This window comes from Balaenoptera musculus, chromosome 10, assembly GCF_009873245.2.
Source record: "Balaenoptera musculus isolate JJ_BM4_2016_0621 chromosome 10, mBalMus1.pri.v3, whole genome shotgun sequence".
In the NCBI taxonomy this organism is placed as follows: domain Eukaryota; kingdom Metazoa; phylum Chordata; class Mammalia; order Artiodactyla; family Balaenopteridae; genus Balaenoptera; species Balaenoptera musculus.
Window position 1 is genome coordinate 93,641,360 of NC_045794.1, and position 14,233 is coordinate 93,655,592.

At 56.5% G+C, this 14,233-nt stretch overlaps 2 protein-coding genes across 2 annotated transcripts; both read right to left on the reverse strand.

The window, feature by feature from the left end:
- Positions 1 to 208: 208 nt before the first annotated feature.
- Positions 209 to 538, reverse strand: LOC118902815 (ras-related protein Rab-6B-like). The gene has a single exon (XM_036867476.1). The coding sequence runs from the start codon at positions 536 to 538 to the stop codon at positions 209 to 211; it is 330 nt and encodes a 109-aa protein (XP_036723371.1).
- A 2,418-nt stretch (positions 539 to 2,956) lies between these two features.
- On the reverse strand, positions 2,957 to 12,692 carry SSTR3 (somatostatin receptor 3). The gene is made up of 2 exons (XM_036864697.1): positions 12,120 to 12,692; positions 2,957 to 7,498 (listed from the first exon to the last, which is right to left on the reverse strand). The coding sequence occupies exon 2, from the start codon at positions 7,461 to 7,463 to the stop codon at positions 6,186 to 6,188; it is 1,278 nt and encodes a 425-aa protein (XP_036720592.1). The 5' UTR covers positions 7,464 to 7,498; positions 12,120 to 12,692; the 3' UTR covers positions 2,957 to 6,185.
- Positions 12,693 to 14,233: the final 1,541 nt, after the last annotated feature.

Genomic DNA, 14,233 nt, shown 5'->3' on the forward strand with positions numbered 1-14,233 from the left:
GCCCCGGGCACTTTCTTTGAGCCTGTGAAAAAGTGAAGACTAGCCTTGCTCTCCGTGCACACATATGTGCATGAGTGTGTCACTGACATTCACTCCTGTGTACACACCACCTTAGCCTGCCAGGCAGGCCTATGCCGAGGCTGCAGGGCTCGCTGGAGGTTCTCACAACAAGTGAGTAGTGTCAGAGGAAGCCAGCGGTCAGGCTGCATTAGCGGGAGCAGCCGCCCTTGCTGGCCAGGGACTCCTGGGGTTGGTCCAGCTTGATGTCAATCATCCCTTCTTTGCTTTTCTCCTGGACATTCTCCATTCCAGGCAGAGCCGAGGCCACACGTCGGAAGAGCTGCTTCACGTTGTAGCCGGTCTTGGCACTGGTCTCGATGAACGTGGCGCTCAGTTCTTTGGCATGCTGCTCGCCCTCCTGGATGGTCGCCTGCCTCTTGTCGGCCAGGTCGGTCTTGTTGCCCACCAGCAGGATGATGACGTCACTGCCCCTGTCTGTCCCGGCATCATCGATCCGCTGGTCTGGGCTGCCCTTCATGCCTGTTGAGTCTTGCCCAAGGATATCATCTGTTACTGCCAGTGGCCGCCAAGGAGCTGGCACCACTGACCTCAGAGCTCTTTCCACCTCCAGCATCACTCCTGCCACCCTGGCCCTCAATTTCATAGTTTCTAAAAGCTATGGACACTGGACTGGGGGCTAGGAAAACGTGGTTCTTGGTCCTGCCTCTGGTGCTGTGACCCTGGGCAAATCACATGACCATCCCAGGCCTCACTATCTTCAGCTGTAAAATGGGTAGCAGAGCTGTTCTTAGTACCTTGAACATCTCGCATGCCTCCTCCTGGTGCACAAACGCCAGTTCCCTCTTGATGCTTGGCTGGGCTATAACCCTTCCGGGGAGACGTCCTCCCCAACCCATGGCTGGATTCTTGCTTTTGTTAAAGCACTTCTCATGTTTACTTAACACATAGCACCTACGATGCACTGTTCTAAGCTGTTTATAAATCTCTATTCATTTCATCTTCTTAACAATAGACATCTACTCTCATCTTCATCTCAAAGAGGAGGAAACTGAGGCACAGGAAAGTTAATTAACTGGCTCTAGGTCAAACAGCTAGTGAATGGATGAGCCGGGTTTTAAAACCAGACAGTTCCAGCTTCTGGGGGCTTAAGAACCACCTCTTTATCTCTTATGTTCAATACAACTTCCTTCACCCCAGAAGACAGGCCTTGTACTTCTCTGCCTTCAGCTTTTTGCAGTTGGTGGCTGTTCTGTAAACACTTGTTGAAGGAAAGAATGAATGAATTAGTTCAAGGTCCTCCAGAGACCCAGGAGAGGAGGGACTGTTGGCTCCGTTTTGCAGGTGGGAATTGTATTAGTTTGCTGCCAGAACAAAGTACCACAAACTAGGTGGTTTAAACAACAGAAATTTATTTTCTCATAGTTCTGCAGGCTAGAAGTCCAAGATCAAGGTGTCAGGCAGGGTTGCTTCCTTCTGAGGGCTGTGAGGAAGGACCTCTTCCAGGCCTCTCTCCCAGCTTCTGGTAGTTTGCTGGCAATCTTTGGCATTAACTTGTGGAAGCATCACTCCAGCATTTTCCCCATGCTCGTGTCTGTGTCCTAATCTTCCCTTTTCTTAAAAACACCAGTCATATTGGAATAGGACCCCACCTGACTCCAGGGTGACGTCATCTTAACTGCTTATAACTGCAAGGACCCTATTTCCAAATAAGGTCACATCCGGAGGTACTAGAGGTTAGAACTTCACATGAATTTGAGGGGGGAGTGGTACACAATTCAATGCACAACTGGAATTAACCTCCTAGGAGGTCCTGTCTGACACAGCTTCTGTCCCTGAATTGGGCCTCACCTCTGCTTTTCTCCCTTTCATTCACTGCCTTCCTTCAACCCCAGGGCCTTAGCACATACAGTCCCCCTGCCGGGCACACTCAGGTTCACCCTCTGCTCTCAGTGCAGCCCACAACACGGACCCCTCCCCCCAGCTGTGATCCCCCAGAGCACAGTGCACTGCCATCCCCACTGGATAGTGGTCCATTTACTTGTGTGGTTGCCTGTGAGCGCCACAAGGCACAGGAACTGTGTCTGTTTCCCCAGCCCGGTGTCAGGGCCTTGCACACAGTGGGTGCTCAGAAAAGTCTTTATTAACTTAATGAACTTTGCCCAGAGAGGTCAGTGAATGGCCAAGGCTGTGTGGTAGATTCATGGCAGAGTGGGCCTAGGTCCCAGGCCTCCTGACTTTGGGTCTCATGACATTTTGGGGATGTGTTTGCCCCATGGCCTTCCAGTAGGATCACCAAGAGTCTCACCAGGGCCTGCCAGTGACAGGGAAGCACCCTGAGGTTTCGGCGGGACCGTGGCCTTGCACAACTCCAGGGAGAGCTCCTCACGTTACAGCCTGGGGTTCTTGCCGCCTTTAGAGTGCTTCCTTCTGTGTCTGGAGTCCTGTGGCACCCAGGCTGTCGCCTCCCCATGGGACTGTGGCCTCCATCTCCCCCATCCCTTGGAGGTGAGGAGGGCCTGAAGCCCGGGGGCCTTGGCCTCCCCTATCCCAGGCCCTGCAGACTCCTAGCTCCTTTCTGCTGGTGCTGAGGCTGACATATGAAGTCCTGGTCCAGAGCCTGGTGGCCATGGGCTGTTGCCAGGCAACAGCCTCTGAGAGACAAGTTCAAGGTAAGGTCTTGGATCTGAGCAACTTGGATGTCTGGAGAGACGGAATCAGGCAGAGAGGGTCATTGCCACGCCTTCCTGCCGGCTCGGGCTCACAGCCCCAGAGCCTGCCCTCAGCCCACAGCCCTTGTGGTTCCCATAACCCATAGATCCCAGCCCCAAACCCCCATATAACTCCTTCCATTCCCCTGATGCCCCCCCCCCATTTATTCAGGGTCACCACATTGCACAGATCCAAAAGAGGCTAGGGTCACAGTGTGAAAATTCCCCCCTGGAATTGAGAAATGGAATTTCCCCCATTCAGTCATTTATTCCAAATAGTCATATGAGGGGCCCACAGCACTGCCAGGCCCTGGGAACACAGATGCATCACGCACAGCCCCTGCCTGGAGGGACAAAGCTATTGGGACCCCCCCCCCGACACACACACACACACACACGCACAAGAGTGTGCACAGGTAGTGACATATGGTGAGATGGGGAAGTTGGATAGCTGTGGGATCCAGAGAGGGGACCCTGGCCCAGGCCCACTCCCCACACAACCTGGGCTGCAAGCAGTTCCTCTGCTCCCACCCGGTGCACACCTGCCACACACACAGCAGGCCCTCGGTGTTACACCCCAATACACATTCACTCGTGGATATGGCTGAGATGCCCCGAGCACCTATTATGTGCCCTGCACTGTGTTTGCACACCCCTCCCCCATCCCGTTATTGTTGCTGCCTGGCTCTTCTCTCCCTGCCATTGATAGTCAGTCCCTGACCCAACTCCTACCCCAATGGTCAGGCCGAACTGTCCATCACAGTGTCCCACCTTCTCTCTAGCTGGAAAGATGGGCACATGACCCACATCTGGCCAATCATGGCATTCTATCACCTTGTCTCTTGGTGATTGGCCCAAGGGGCCATCATGTGACTCAGTTAGAGCCAATCAGCTCTCTTGCATGAGATCTGATATTTGGACACAGGAAGAGAGTATATCTACTGCCTTTGGATCAAGATCTGTAAAGGTGCAGGCTGAGACTTGTCAGGAACGTCTTCCATGACTCCTGGAGGACCAGGATTCTGGGAGGCTATACACAAAGAGGCCTGGGCACGCAGAGCTGAGAGGCAGGAGAGAAGGAGCACCCCGATAGAGATGGATGCCCGTACCCACCCCCACCCATGCACACCCGTCTAAAAACACAGCGCCCGCCAGAGGAATTGGCCCAGGCCAGTTGTCATGTGTCACTGACTTTATTGACAAGAGTTAGAGTCAGAATTTCCCTAAGGGGCCTCCCAGCCACCCTTGCAGAACAGGCTCCCTTGCCCCAGGAATCAGGAAAGTAGGGTTGGCCAGGAAAGCAGGAAATGCTGGAATGCCAGGGGCCCTCTTTCCTCAGACCCACAGATCCCCCTCAGGGGAACACCAGACTGAGGACTGGGCCTCCAACTGCCACACAAGCTCTAGTTTTGCAAACTTCTTTCCGCCTGATAGGGCCTCACTCTCCCCCAAGCCCTGCCTCCCTGATCCTTGGTCTCTGACCCCCAACTTCCCTTCCTCATGTCCTGTAGTGCACTCACCCCCAAGGGCTGGAGACAGAGAAGCCACTTGATGAAGGAGAAGGGGTTGAAGGCCACGCCTGGCAGGGGGGCTGCCTCCACTCTATAATCTGTTATGGCCCACCCCCAGCCATTGCAGTGTACATGGCAGTTTACCCCAAACGACTCCTTTTCTTCCCAAATCCCAGGAGGCAGGCAAGCTGGGACAACCACTTCCATTTTATGATGGGAAACTGAGGCCCAGAGAGGTCAAGGCTAGATAGGATCGAAGATGAGTTGAAGATCTAGGCCTCCCAACTTGTGGTTCCCATGCTTTCCCTGAGGACCCCCTACCCTCTGCGGGGTGGGGGGTTGGGAGATTTAACTGGAGGTACCACCCTCCCCAGGACCAGTCTCTCTGTGGCTCTAAGGGGTCATCTCTGGGAGGGAGTCCAGGCCAGCCCAGGCCCAGCCTTGGACAGTGGCCTCTCCCTGTGGCCTCCCTCCAGCCTCCTCTAGTCTTGTCTTCCTTGGGCCTTCCCGACCTGCTGCTCTGGGGCATGTAGAGGACCAGGAGGCCTGCTCCCCAGCCTGCAGCGCTGCACCACCCCTCCCAACCTCTCCCGGGAGCCAGGTCTTGCTTCTCAGCTCTGCCCCCAGGCTTCCACCAAGGCCTAGCCCTTCTTACCAGCACTGCAGGCCCTCAAGGGGGCTGGGCCTGTACCTTTCAGAGCATTTGTTTTTCCACCCTGATGGCATCCTTTCCTTGAGTTTGATCAGGCCAGGCACCGGCAACCATGTTTCATTGATGGTGCAACTGAGCTCAGCCCAGAGGGGCCAAGGTCGGCTCCAAGGTCATGGAACAGATCTGTCCTCCACCTCCTCCTCCTTGTCCTCCTCCTTCGCCTTTCTCTTCCTCCTTTCTCTTCCCCCTTCCTCTCCCTCCTCTTCTTCTTCCTTCTCCTCCCAGCTCTGTTTAGACACTCTGCCTTTCCATTCCAGGCTGCCTGGGCCAGGTCCCTGCCTTAGTCACCGAGGGGGGAGAAGCAGGGAGGATTTCTCCTATAAGGAGGTTCCTGAGCCCTCAAAGACCCTGAGACCCCCTCCAGCCACAGGACACAAAGTGAGCTGCTTTGAGGATTGATTAGCTGCCCCCAACAGGGCCTGAGCTAGCCTTTGGGTGGCCTAAGCTTATACAACATGGAGTCCGTCTTTAAGAAAAGGAATACAAAATTACAAGTACAAAATTAGACTCAGGGCCTCAGAAGGCCCCGAGCAGTCAGGGACCCTGAAGCTCGACTTAATTAGCTTCCTGGAAAATCACCTCTTCTCCTCTTGTCCGGGAATACAGGAGTCCTGGCATTGACTGTCTGGGCCAAGAGGGCCTGGAGGTTATTGGGTTGTTTAGCAGGTGAGGCCTGAGGCCCGGAGAGGAGAAGAGCTGCCCCACAGCCTTGCAGCAAGAGGGAGAGAGCTGATGGGGGCCTGGGCAATCTCACACCCCTTCTCCCTACCAGGTAAGACTTTATCCTATTTGCAGATGCAGTACCACTCCCTGTGAATGTGGGCCCCCACTCCCTCTTTTGTGAACCTGACTCTGAGCCCGGGAAATCCAGGCCTTGGTTTATCCCTCTGAGGGCCAAGATTCAGGATGCTCTGTTTCGGAAGGGGAAAGCCAGTCGGTACCTATCCCCTTAACCTGACCCCACCCAGCCCAGCAGTGGTGCCCCTCCAGACTTCTCATCTGATAGAGCTCGTCCAGGCCGTATCTCCCATCCCCGAGTCACAGAGGAGAACACAAGGCCCAGAGAGGGGAAGTGACCTATCTGAGGTCACACAGCAAGTCTCGGCAGCAATGGGATCAGAGCCCAGGCCTCTGAACTTCCCATCATGGGCCCCTGGCACCTCAGGTGGCATGCCCTAGGCGTACCCACAGTCTCTGCCCTGTCCTTGGGCTGCCCTGGCCCTCCGCAGGCCCTTACAGATAGCTGATGTGCAGGGTGCCTGACTTCTCCGCAGCTGAGGGTTCTTGGGGTAGGAACTGATGCTCCTTTCTGGTGGGGCCGCTGGGAGGCTGCTCCTGTCCGCTGGGACCCGGCTGTGTGATCCGGTTGACCCGGCCATTCATCTCCTTCAGCTCCTCAAGCTTCCCTGCTCCCTCCTGCCCATCCTCCCCACCTCCATCCTCTTCCTCATCCTCCTCTTCCTCTGTCTTCTCTGGAGGCCCCAGGGGAGGCTCCTGGTTGCGCACACGGCGGGAGGGCCGCAGCAGGACCCTGCGGAAGCCCTGCTTGAAGCGATAGGAGAGGAAGCCGTAAAGGATGGGGTTGGCACAGCTGTTGGCGTAGGGCAGTGCCACCACCAGGAAGTAGAGGCCGAAGAAGGCGGGTTCCTCGGGCAGCGGGCACACCACGTTGATGATGTTGAGCACATAAAAGGGCATCCAGCAGAGGACAAAGAGGGCCACCACGGCCACCACCATGCGCGTGACCCTGCGCTCAGAATGCCGCCGCCGCTGGCACGAGGGTGCCCACACCCGCCGCCCAGCTGAGCGCACCTTGACCACGATGAGCAGGTAGCAGAGGCAAATGACCAGCAGCGGCCCAAAGAAGCCCAGTGCGGCCGTGTAGATGATGAAGCCGGCCCGCCAGGCCGCCGCCGGCTCGGGCCACTGCATGTGGCAGGTGCTCATGCCACGGGGCACGCCCGAGAAGACCACCACGGGCAGCACCACCACGGCTGAGGCCACCCAGACGGCCGCGCTGACCGTGCGGGCCACGGGCGCCGTGCGCCAGCGGGCTGAGCGGGTGGGATGCGCTACCGCCAAGTAGCGGTCCACGCTCATGACAGTGAGACAGAAGATGCTGGTGAACTGGTTGATGCCGTCCACAGCCATGACCAGGCGGCACATGAGGGACCCGAAGGGCCAGTAGGACAGGGCGTTCTGGGCGGCCAGGAAGGGCAGCCCCAGCATGAAAAGCTCGTCAGCCAGCGCCAGGTTGAGGATGTAGATGTTGGTGACCGATGGGCTGGCCGTCTGTCGCAGGACCACGTAGATGACCAGTGAGTTGCCCAGCAGGCCCACCACGCACACCACCAGGTAGACCAGTGGGATCAGAATGCCGCTGACAGCCAGCCCTGCTGCACTCCGCGCTGAGGACGCGTTTCCAAGGATGGCATCCAGGGGCCAAGCCGAAGAGGCGTTCCAGGGTTCCGAGGGCGTGGGCACCAGTGAAGGATAGCCAGGGGTGTCCATGGCCAAGAGAGGGTGGTCAGCAGTCGGCTACTGGCCTGGAGGAGGGAGGACACGGTTTGGTCATGGCAGGGCATGGCTTTCTCTCTTCAGCCCCTCCCCCATCACACTGAACCTGGAGACTTCCTGGGCACCTGGCCAGAGTTTGACGTGTCACGGCTCATTCGCTCTGCACAGGCTAGCAAGGGAGGCGGGCAAGGTATCCTCACTTGTCACATGAGGAAACTGAGTCTCAAAGAGGTGAAGTGACCACTCTGTACCGCATAGCAGGGGGTGTGGCATGGGACTCTGGGGACCAGCACTGACCTGGACACCAGTGTCCGTTCACCTGTGCACAGGGCAGGTGCTCCACACGTGTTCAGTAAAGGGATCATTCGATAAGCTGATGACAACATAAGCCCTTTCCTCCATACCGGCATTTTCCAAACGTTTTTGACACCAGTGCCTTTTACATTGCAACCCGTCGACATCATATTGTTCCAGAAAACAATATTTGCCCTTTCTACATATGATTAGCCTGCTGGCAGAGCCCCAAGTGGATCACCCACTGTGATAGACTGAATGTGTCCTCCCCCACACCAAATTGATATGTTAAAATCCTAACCCCCAGTGTGATGGTATTAGATGGGAGGGCCTTTGGGGGTGATTTGGTCGCGAGGGTAGAGCCCTCATGAATGGGATTAGTGCCCTTCTAAAGGAGACCCCAGAGAGCTCCCATGTCCCTTCCGCCATGCAAGGAAACAGCAAGAAAACAGCCACCTATGAACCAGGAAGCAGGTCCTCACCAGACACCGAATCTGCCGGCACACTGATCTCGGACTTCCCAGCCTCCAGAACGGTGAGGAATGAATTTGTGTTGTTTTTAAGCCACCCAGTCTATGGTATTCTGTTACAACAATCTGGACAGACTAAGACACCCCCCAAACAGGTCTCAGCTCTCACACTAGAAAAACACTGCTGCATATCACAGGTCCTTAACCTTGAACCCAAGTCTCTTGATGAACTTCAGAGGATCCATAAACCCCCCAAACTCTGGTGAAAGTTAATACATCCTTGTTTTTTCTGGGCAGTGCCCAGCGCCTTCATCAGATTCCTCAGATTCTGAATGGAGTTAAGAACCACAGGCTCAGAGGTGTCCCTTCCCCTGGAAATCAAAGCCCTTGAGGACTCTCTCAGCCCTGCTCATCCCGCTGCACCCCGGCAAAGGCCCTGCTGTGAACAGGGCTTGTGAAGGATGATTGGCTGTGAACCTGGGGGGTGGGCGGCTGGGGCCCCTTCTGCCCCAAAGGCTGACCGATGGTGGAGAAATTCACAACACGCTGGAGGTAAGGACAAGAATAGCCAGCTCCCCCCTGCGCTGGTGGGGCGGGCTCCCCCAAGAAGAGGACACTTCAAGTGGGTCTTGAAACGTGAGTAAGAGCTTGCCCAGCGGCACAGTGGGAACAAGCGTCCCCATTCACTCTGTGAGCACTTCTTACTACACTTCTCATGTGTTATAAGGAGCTGGGACTCCTCCTGGCTACCCTGCTAGACTTGACTCTCAAGCGTGGAGATGCTAGTATTCGGCTCTGGTCCTTTCCCTCGTCCCTTTCATATAAGCGCAAGTTCTGCATCAGTGTTTGAGGCATCGAATGAATCAGAGGAACCCCGGTGGACAAATCTTAATGCAAAGGGAGGATGAATTGCTGATAGTGGGAATTCAGGCCCTGCTGGGAGAGACATCCTGCCCCAGGATTGGCTAGCCTCCCTCAGCAGGACTTTCTGGCAATCCGGAGACCCAGTCAGAGGCCAGGGCTGAAAGCTGGAGCCTCTCTGCGACTGGACCTCCTCCCCTCTTTCCAAATGACCCGCCCCCCTTCCCCAGTCCCTTGGCTGCTGGCTGCCCTGACTCTCCCTACAGAAACCCCGCGGGAGAAGGAAACTTCTCAGAGGAGCCTTCCTCCAGCGCTCTCCTGCCCGCCGAACCCTGGACCTGAAACGCCTCCAGTGAGACCTATGGTCCCCACTGCCCTGTCCGGACACCACTTTTCACATGCGAAGCTCCTGGAAAGGGGAGGCACCCCAACTCAGAGCAAACGCCTCTGGGTGGGTGAGCATGCCCGGTGCCCCTGCCCAATACCCGGGACTTCCAAGGGCTCTGAGCACCAGGCAGGGTGATGCCAAGAATGGCAAAGAACCCCTTGGCCCTGGCTCTTCCTGATGCTTCCCCAGGCTGGCCGGTCTCAGAGCACCCTCTCCCTGCTCCTCCGAGCCTGATGAGAGCCCTCAACCTGCCCTCACCCCAGGCACTAAGCAAGGGAGCATCTGGGCAGTGGGCGCATAGGATCCTAACCGTGCTGCCAGCCCTTTGTCACTGAGCTAAGGTTCCAGGCTAAGCAGTGACATGCAGCATCCTATAGGGTCTTATGAGGGAGGCACTAGGGTTGTCCCCACAGTACAGACAGGGAACAAAATTGAGGCCATGCACTCTGGTCACGCAGCTAGGAAGGGACAAAGCTGGGAGGATTCGTAAGACCATCTCCCGCCCACTCCATTTCACAGGCCGGCAGACTGAGGCCAGGCCTGGAGAAGGCACTTGTCTAAGGGTCATAGCTGGTCTGGGCAACCAGTTGGCATCCAGCTCTCCCACCAACCTATTCAGAGCCCTCCTCACTGCTCCTCAGACTCTTGAACTATTAAGATCATGGGCCCAAATCCCTAAACCCTTAGAGACCTAAAAATAGAATTTTAGAGTCTTAGAACTGAGTTGTAGAGTCATAGATTTTTAGACTCCGTATCTTTGAATCGGAGAAGGTCAGAATTCCAGAACGCTGGGATCAGCCCTTCTTAGACCTGGAATTGTGAATCTGGGACCTTAGAGTCCGGACTTCCTCGGCTGGGGAGCCCTACGTCACCCGTCCATCCACCTCGCCTCCTTGTGTGCGCATCGTCTTTATAACATCCCCGCCAGGTGACCAATCACAACCCGGGGCTGGAGGAGGGAGGGGAGCAGCAGACTCCCAAGAGAGGAGCAGTGAGCCAGGCAAACCTAATTTCCGGGCTGCAGGGACAGATGCCCCCGGGGAAGCCTGAGGGTGAGCTCTGAGGACGGCCCCTCCTGCCCAGACACACACATGTGTACCCACAGGCACACGTGCTAACACACATGGCCCTGGCGGGAACACAGTGTACCAGCCAGGCCCTGCCTTTGTACAGGAGGATGAAATAGCCCCTCCCCAAGCCCTTGGTCCCCCCAGAAGACTCCCTGCCTCCACCCTTATCTGGGCCCATCTTCCCTGTCAAAGTTTAACAGGCCAGAGTGCCAGAAGCAAGGAAATTATAGCTTTCCACTGGGGTAAGTCAGACCTGCAATTTACATGCCACCTTTTCTTTAAGGAGCTAGGGTGCTGTGCATGATCTAGTTCATCCTTTGGAGAGGAGGGCCTTTTTCTCCTTGTCTGGTTTATCTTTGGCACAAGCTTGCCTGAAAGCCGGGGGCGGACTCCTCAGAGGACTATTCCAGAGGGAACAGAAGTCCAGAGAGGGTGAGTGGTCGCCCTGAGCCCCACAGCAATTCAGAATCGCCCCTCAGGGATGCCAGACACCCCAGTCGTTCTCCATTTATCTATCTCCCTCCCCCTTCCCCTCTAGATTGCCGGCTCTTGGGCGCAGGACCCTGAGTTACTTATATCTGTAACCCTAGCACCCAGCACAGCACGCAGGACATGTGCAAACGTGAGCAGACCAAGCAGTTCAGCAAGTAGAACTAGGAGCCAAGTAAGAGGGTGTCCTGGGCAGAGCCCTCGAACTCACATCATGAGATCCTCACCAAGCCCAAGAGGGGGGGTTTTTAGAGAGGAGGAACTTGAGGGTCAGAGAGGTTCAGTAAGCTGTGCAAGGTCACTCCGCTGGTGAGTGGGAGGCCAGAAGTTGAGCCCAGTTCTGTTTTTTCCTAAACCATCCATACCTCCCAGGCCTGCGGGCTTCCCTGAAGGCCTCAGGCTGAGAGACGTCAAGGACTGAGACAGCCCTGGACAATGCAGGCTGATAGTCCCTGGCTGATTCTACATCCTTCTTTCTCTCTGCTCCTCTGGGCCTGTCCCCAGGGAAGAGACCCAGATCTTCAGTGCCCCCCCTCAGACCTGGGGTCCGACCCACAGGAACACACCCCACAAGCCCACAAACCCTAGGTTGGGGGCTTGGGCTCTGCCACAGAGGGAGGATGCCAAATTGCTGTGTGACCTTGGGCAACTCACTTCCCATCTCTGGACCTCAGTTTTTCCTATAAAATCGAAGACAAGCCTACCCACCTCCCAGGGTTGTTGTAAAGATTAAATGGGAGTGGGCAGAGCACAGTGCCCAGCCCAGAGGGGGAGCTCAGGAAAGCTGTCTTTTGAGCCAAGGAGGCTAAATGCCATGATGCATCTGGTTTTGTCCAGCTCCGACACTCTGCTGTTCCGTGACTCCAAGGTTCTGGAATCATGGTATGAGATTCCGAGATTAATGCCCACCCTCCAGCCCCCCCGCTGTCCACGAAGAGGTCGCAGGATGGCCTCCTGCCTCCCTGGACCTTCCACCCTCTCCCAGTCCCCAGCCCCAGCCTCCCAAGTTCATCCTGCGCAGAGGGTGAGCTCCAGCACCCCACCCTCTGGGACTCCATCCAGGCCCCATCCTCCTTACCTGCCCATGGGGTGAGGGCTCCCCTCCTTGCCGCCAAGCCGGTTATCATTCTGCTGCCCCCTCTCCCTGCCCAGTCCCCAGTGCCCCCGAGCACCCCTTAGCCGGGGTCTCCACACTGTGCCCACTTTTAGACGGCTCGCGAACGGAGCCCCCTCCTAGGCCTGCAGCGACCACGTCTGCCCACAGAGCCGCTCCCATCTGGTCTCCGGCCCTGACTTCCCACCAGCGCCTGGTGCATCACCCCCCATCTCCAGGACACGTCTTGGGTGGTGGCGGGGGGTAGGGGCACAGATGGGGGGTCTGCAAGCAGGAGCCTGGGGTGGGGGAGGAGGGAGAAGCCTCCCAAGAAAAAGAAGAGAAATGGGGAACAGGGGACCATAAAAAACCAATAGAAAGAGAGGGAAAAGGGGGGTCGGTCAGAGGTAGAGAGAGAGGGAGAGACAGAGAAGACGGCAGTGGGTGGAAAGCCAGAATGAGGGGGAGTGATGAGAAATGCGTGACAGGAGAAGAGAAAGAGGAGGAAAGAGCGAGAGAAGGGGCGAGAGGGAGGGATGCAGAGAGAGATGCAGGGAGAGAGAGCGGGGAAGGAGGGAGGAGAAGGAGGGGGTGGCAGGGAGAGTGACAGAGAAGGATTGTGCCACAGATGGTGACATGGAGAGCCAGGGAAGGAGGGAGCAGGAGTGGGGTGCGGGAGGGGCCGGGAGGAGGGGCCGGAGCGCAGGTGCGGGTGAGGGAGGAGGGGCGGCAGGTTAGGGGAGGAGGCTGGAAGGGGTCGCAGATCCTGTTACCGGGGAGATTTCAGCCACCCACGCTGGCCTTGGCTCCCGAAAGGGGTTGGAAAGGAGAGCGTGGTACTCAGGGGAGCTGGGGGCCGAGAGCCAGTGGTGGGACGCCGCCCAGGCCACCGTGCACACGTCCCCCAGGGTGACAGCTGGGTTCCAAGGCCAGTGCCGCAAGGAGGGCTGGGAGCACGGGGCGAGCACTGGGTGGGGAGTACGCAGTCCTACGGTCTGGGTCCCCCAGCCGCAGAGGAAGGCCGGGTGGGGGTTATCAGCCCTGAGACTGGTTGAGTCTGGAGAGCCCCGGGCAGGGTGAGGAACAGAAGGACAGGGTAAAGAAGAACTATTTCAGGCTTTGGGGGCCAAGAGGCAACATCAAAGCTAGTATACAGGAGAACACAAATTTCCACTCTTTGTAAATTGACAAAATTTCAAATGTAATGATAAATAATCGAGGACGTTTTTGTTGTTAATACAGATCTACTACCGACGAGGGTGGAATTCTTTTTTTTTTTTTGGAGGGGGTAACATTTTGCTTCATCGGAGTTCAAAGTTAGCATTTCCTTCATCAAATCGATTGCAAGTGGTTTATAAAAAACAGCCCTAGCCGGCAGGCTGTACAAAAACAGGCGGTGAGCCAGACTTGGCCCCTGGGCCAGATTTGCCAACCCCTAAGATCTCTGTCTGGAGCCTGAGCACAGGCCTGGCTGCCCCTGGACGCCGTACCCCAGCTTGTGCCAACCAGCCATGTGACCATGGGTAAGTTGTCCCCTCTCTGGGCCTCAGTTTCCTCATCTGGATCATGGGGAGATGGGACTAGATCATTCCTAAGTTCCTCTTTTGGTAGGAGCATCATAAGCGTATAAGGATCAGTGAGTAATGACCGCTGCTTTTATGAAGCCCTCATCCGAAGCGGGCTGCTTCACATACATCACCCAGCTTCATGGCCACCACACCGCCTATGGTGAGCAGTGTTAGCGTATCCGGTTTCCAGATGGGGAAGCCGGGGCTCAGAGAGGGCACGCAGTTTACTCAGATCATACAGCTAGTGAGTGGAGAGGCTGGATGGCTTCGTGCCAAAGGCGTGCTCTTAAGCACCTTGCCCACCTGAGCGGCCTGACCCATTTTGAGAAGACAATGGGGGATAACAGCCAGGAAGGGAGAGAAGAAGGAAAGGAGTGTTTATTGAGCACCTACTATGTGCCAGGCCCCTTTCCACACTGGGCCATTCCTCAGGACCAGGGCTGGACTGGCTTTGTCCCTAGGTCCCCAGGGCTGGTGTGTCATAGGCCCCCAGAGAGCCTTGCTCTTGCAGAGGTGGCGCTCTGGCTGCTG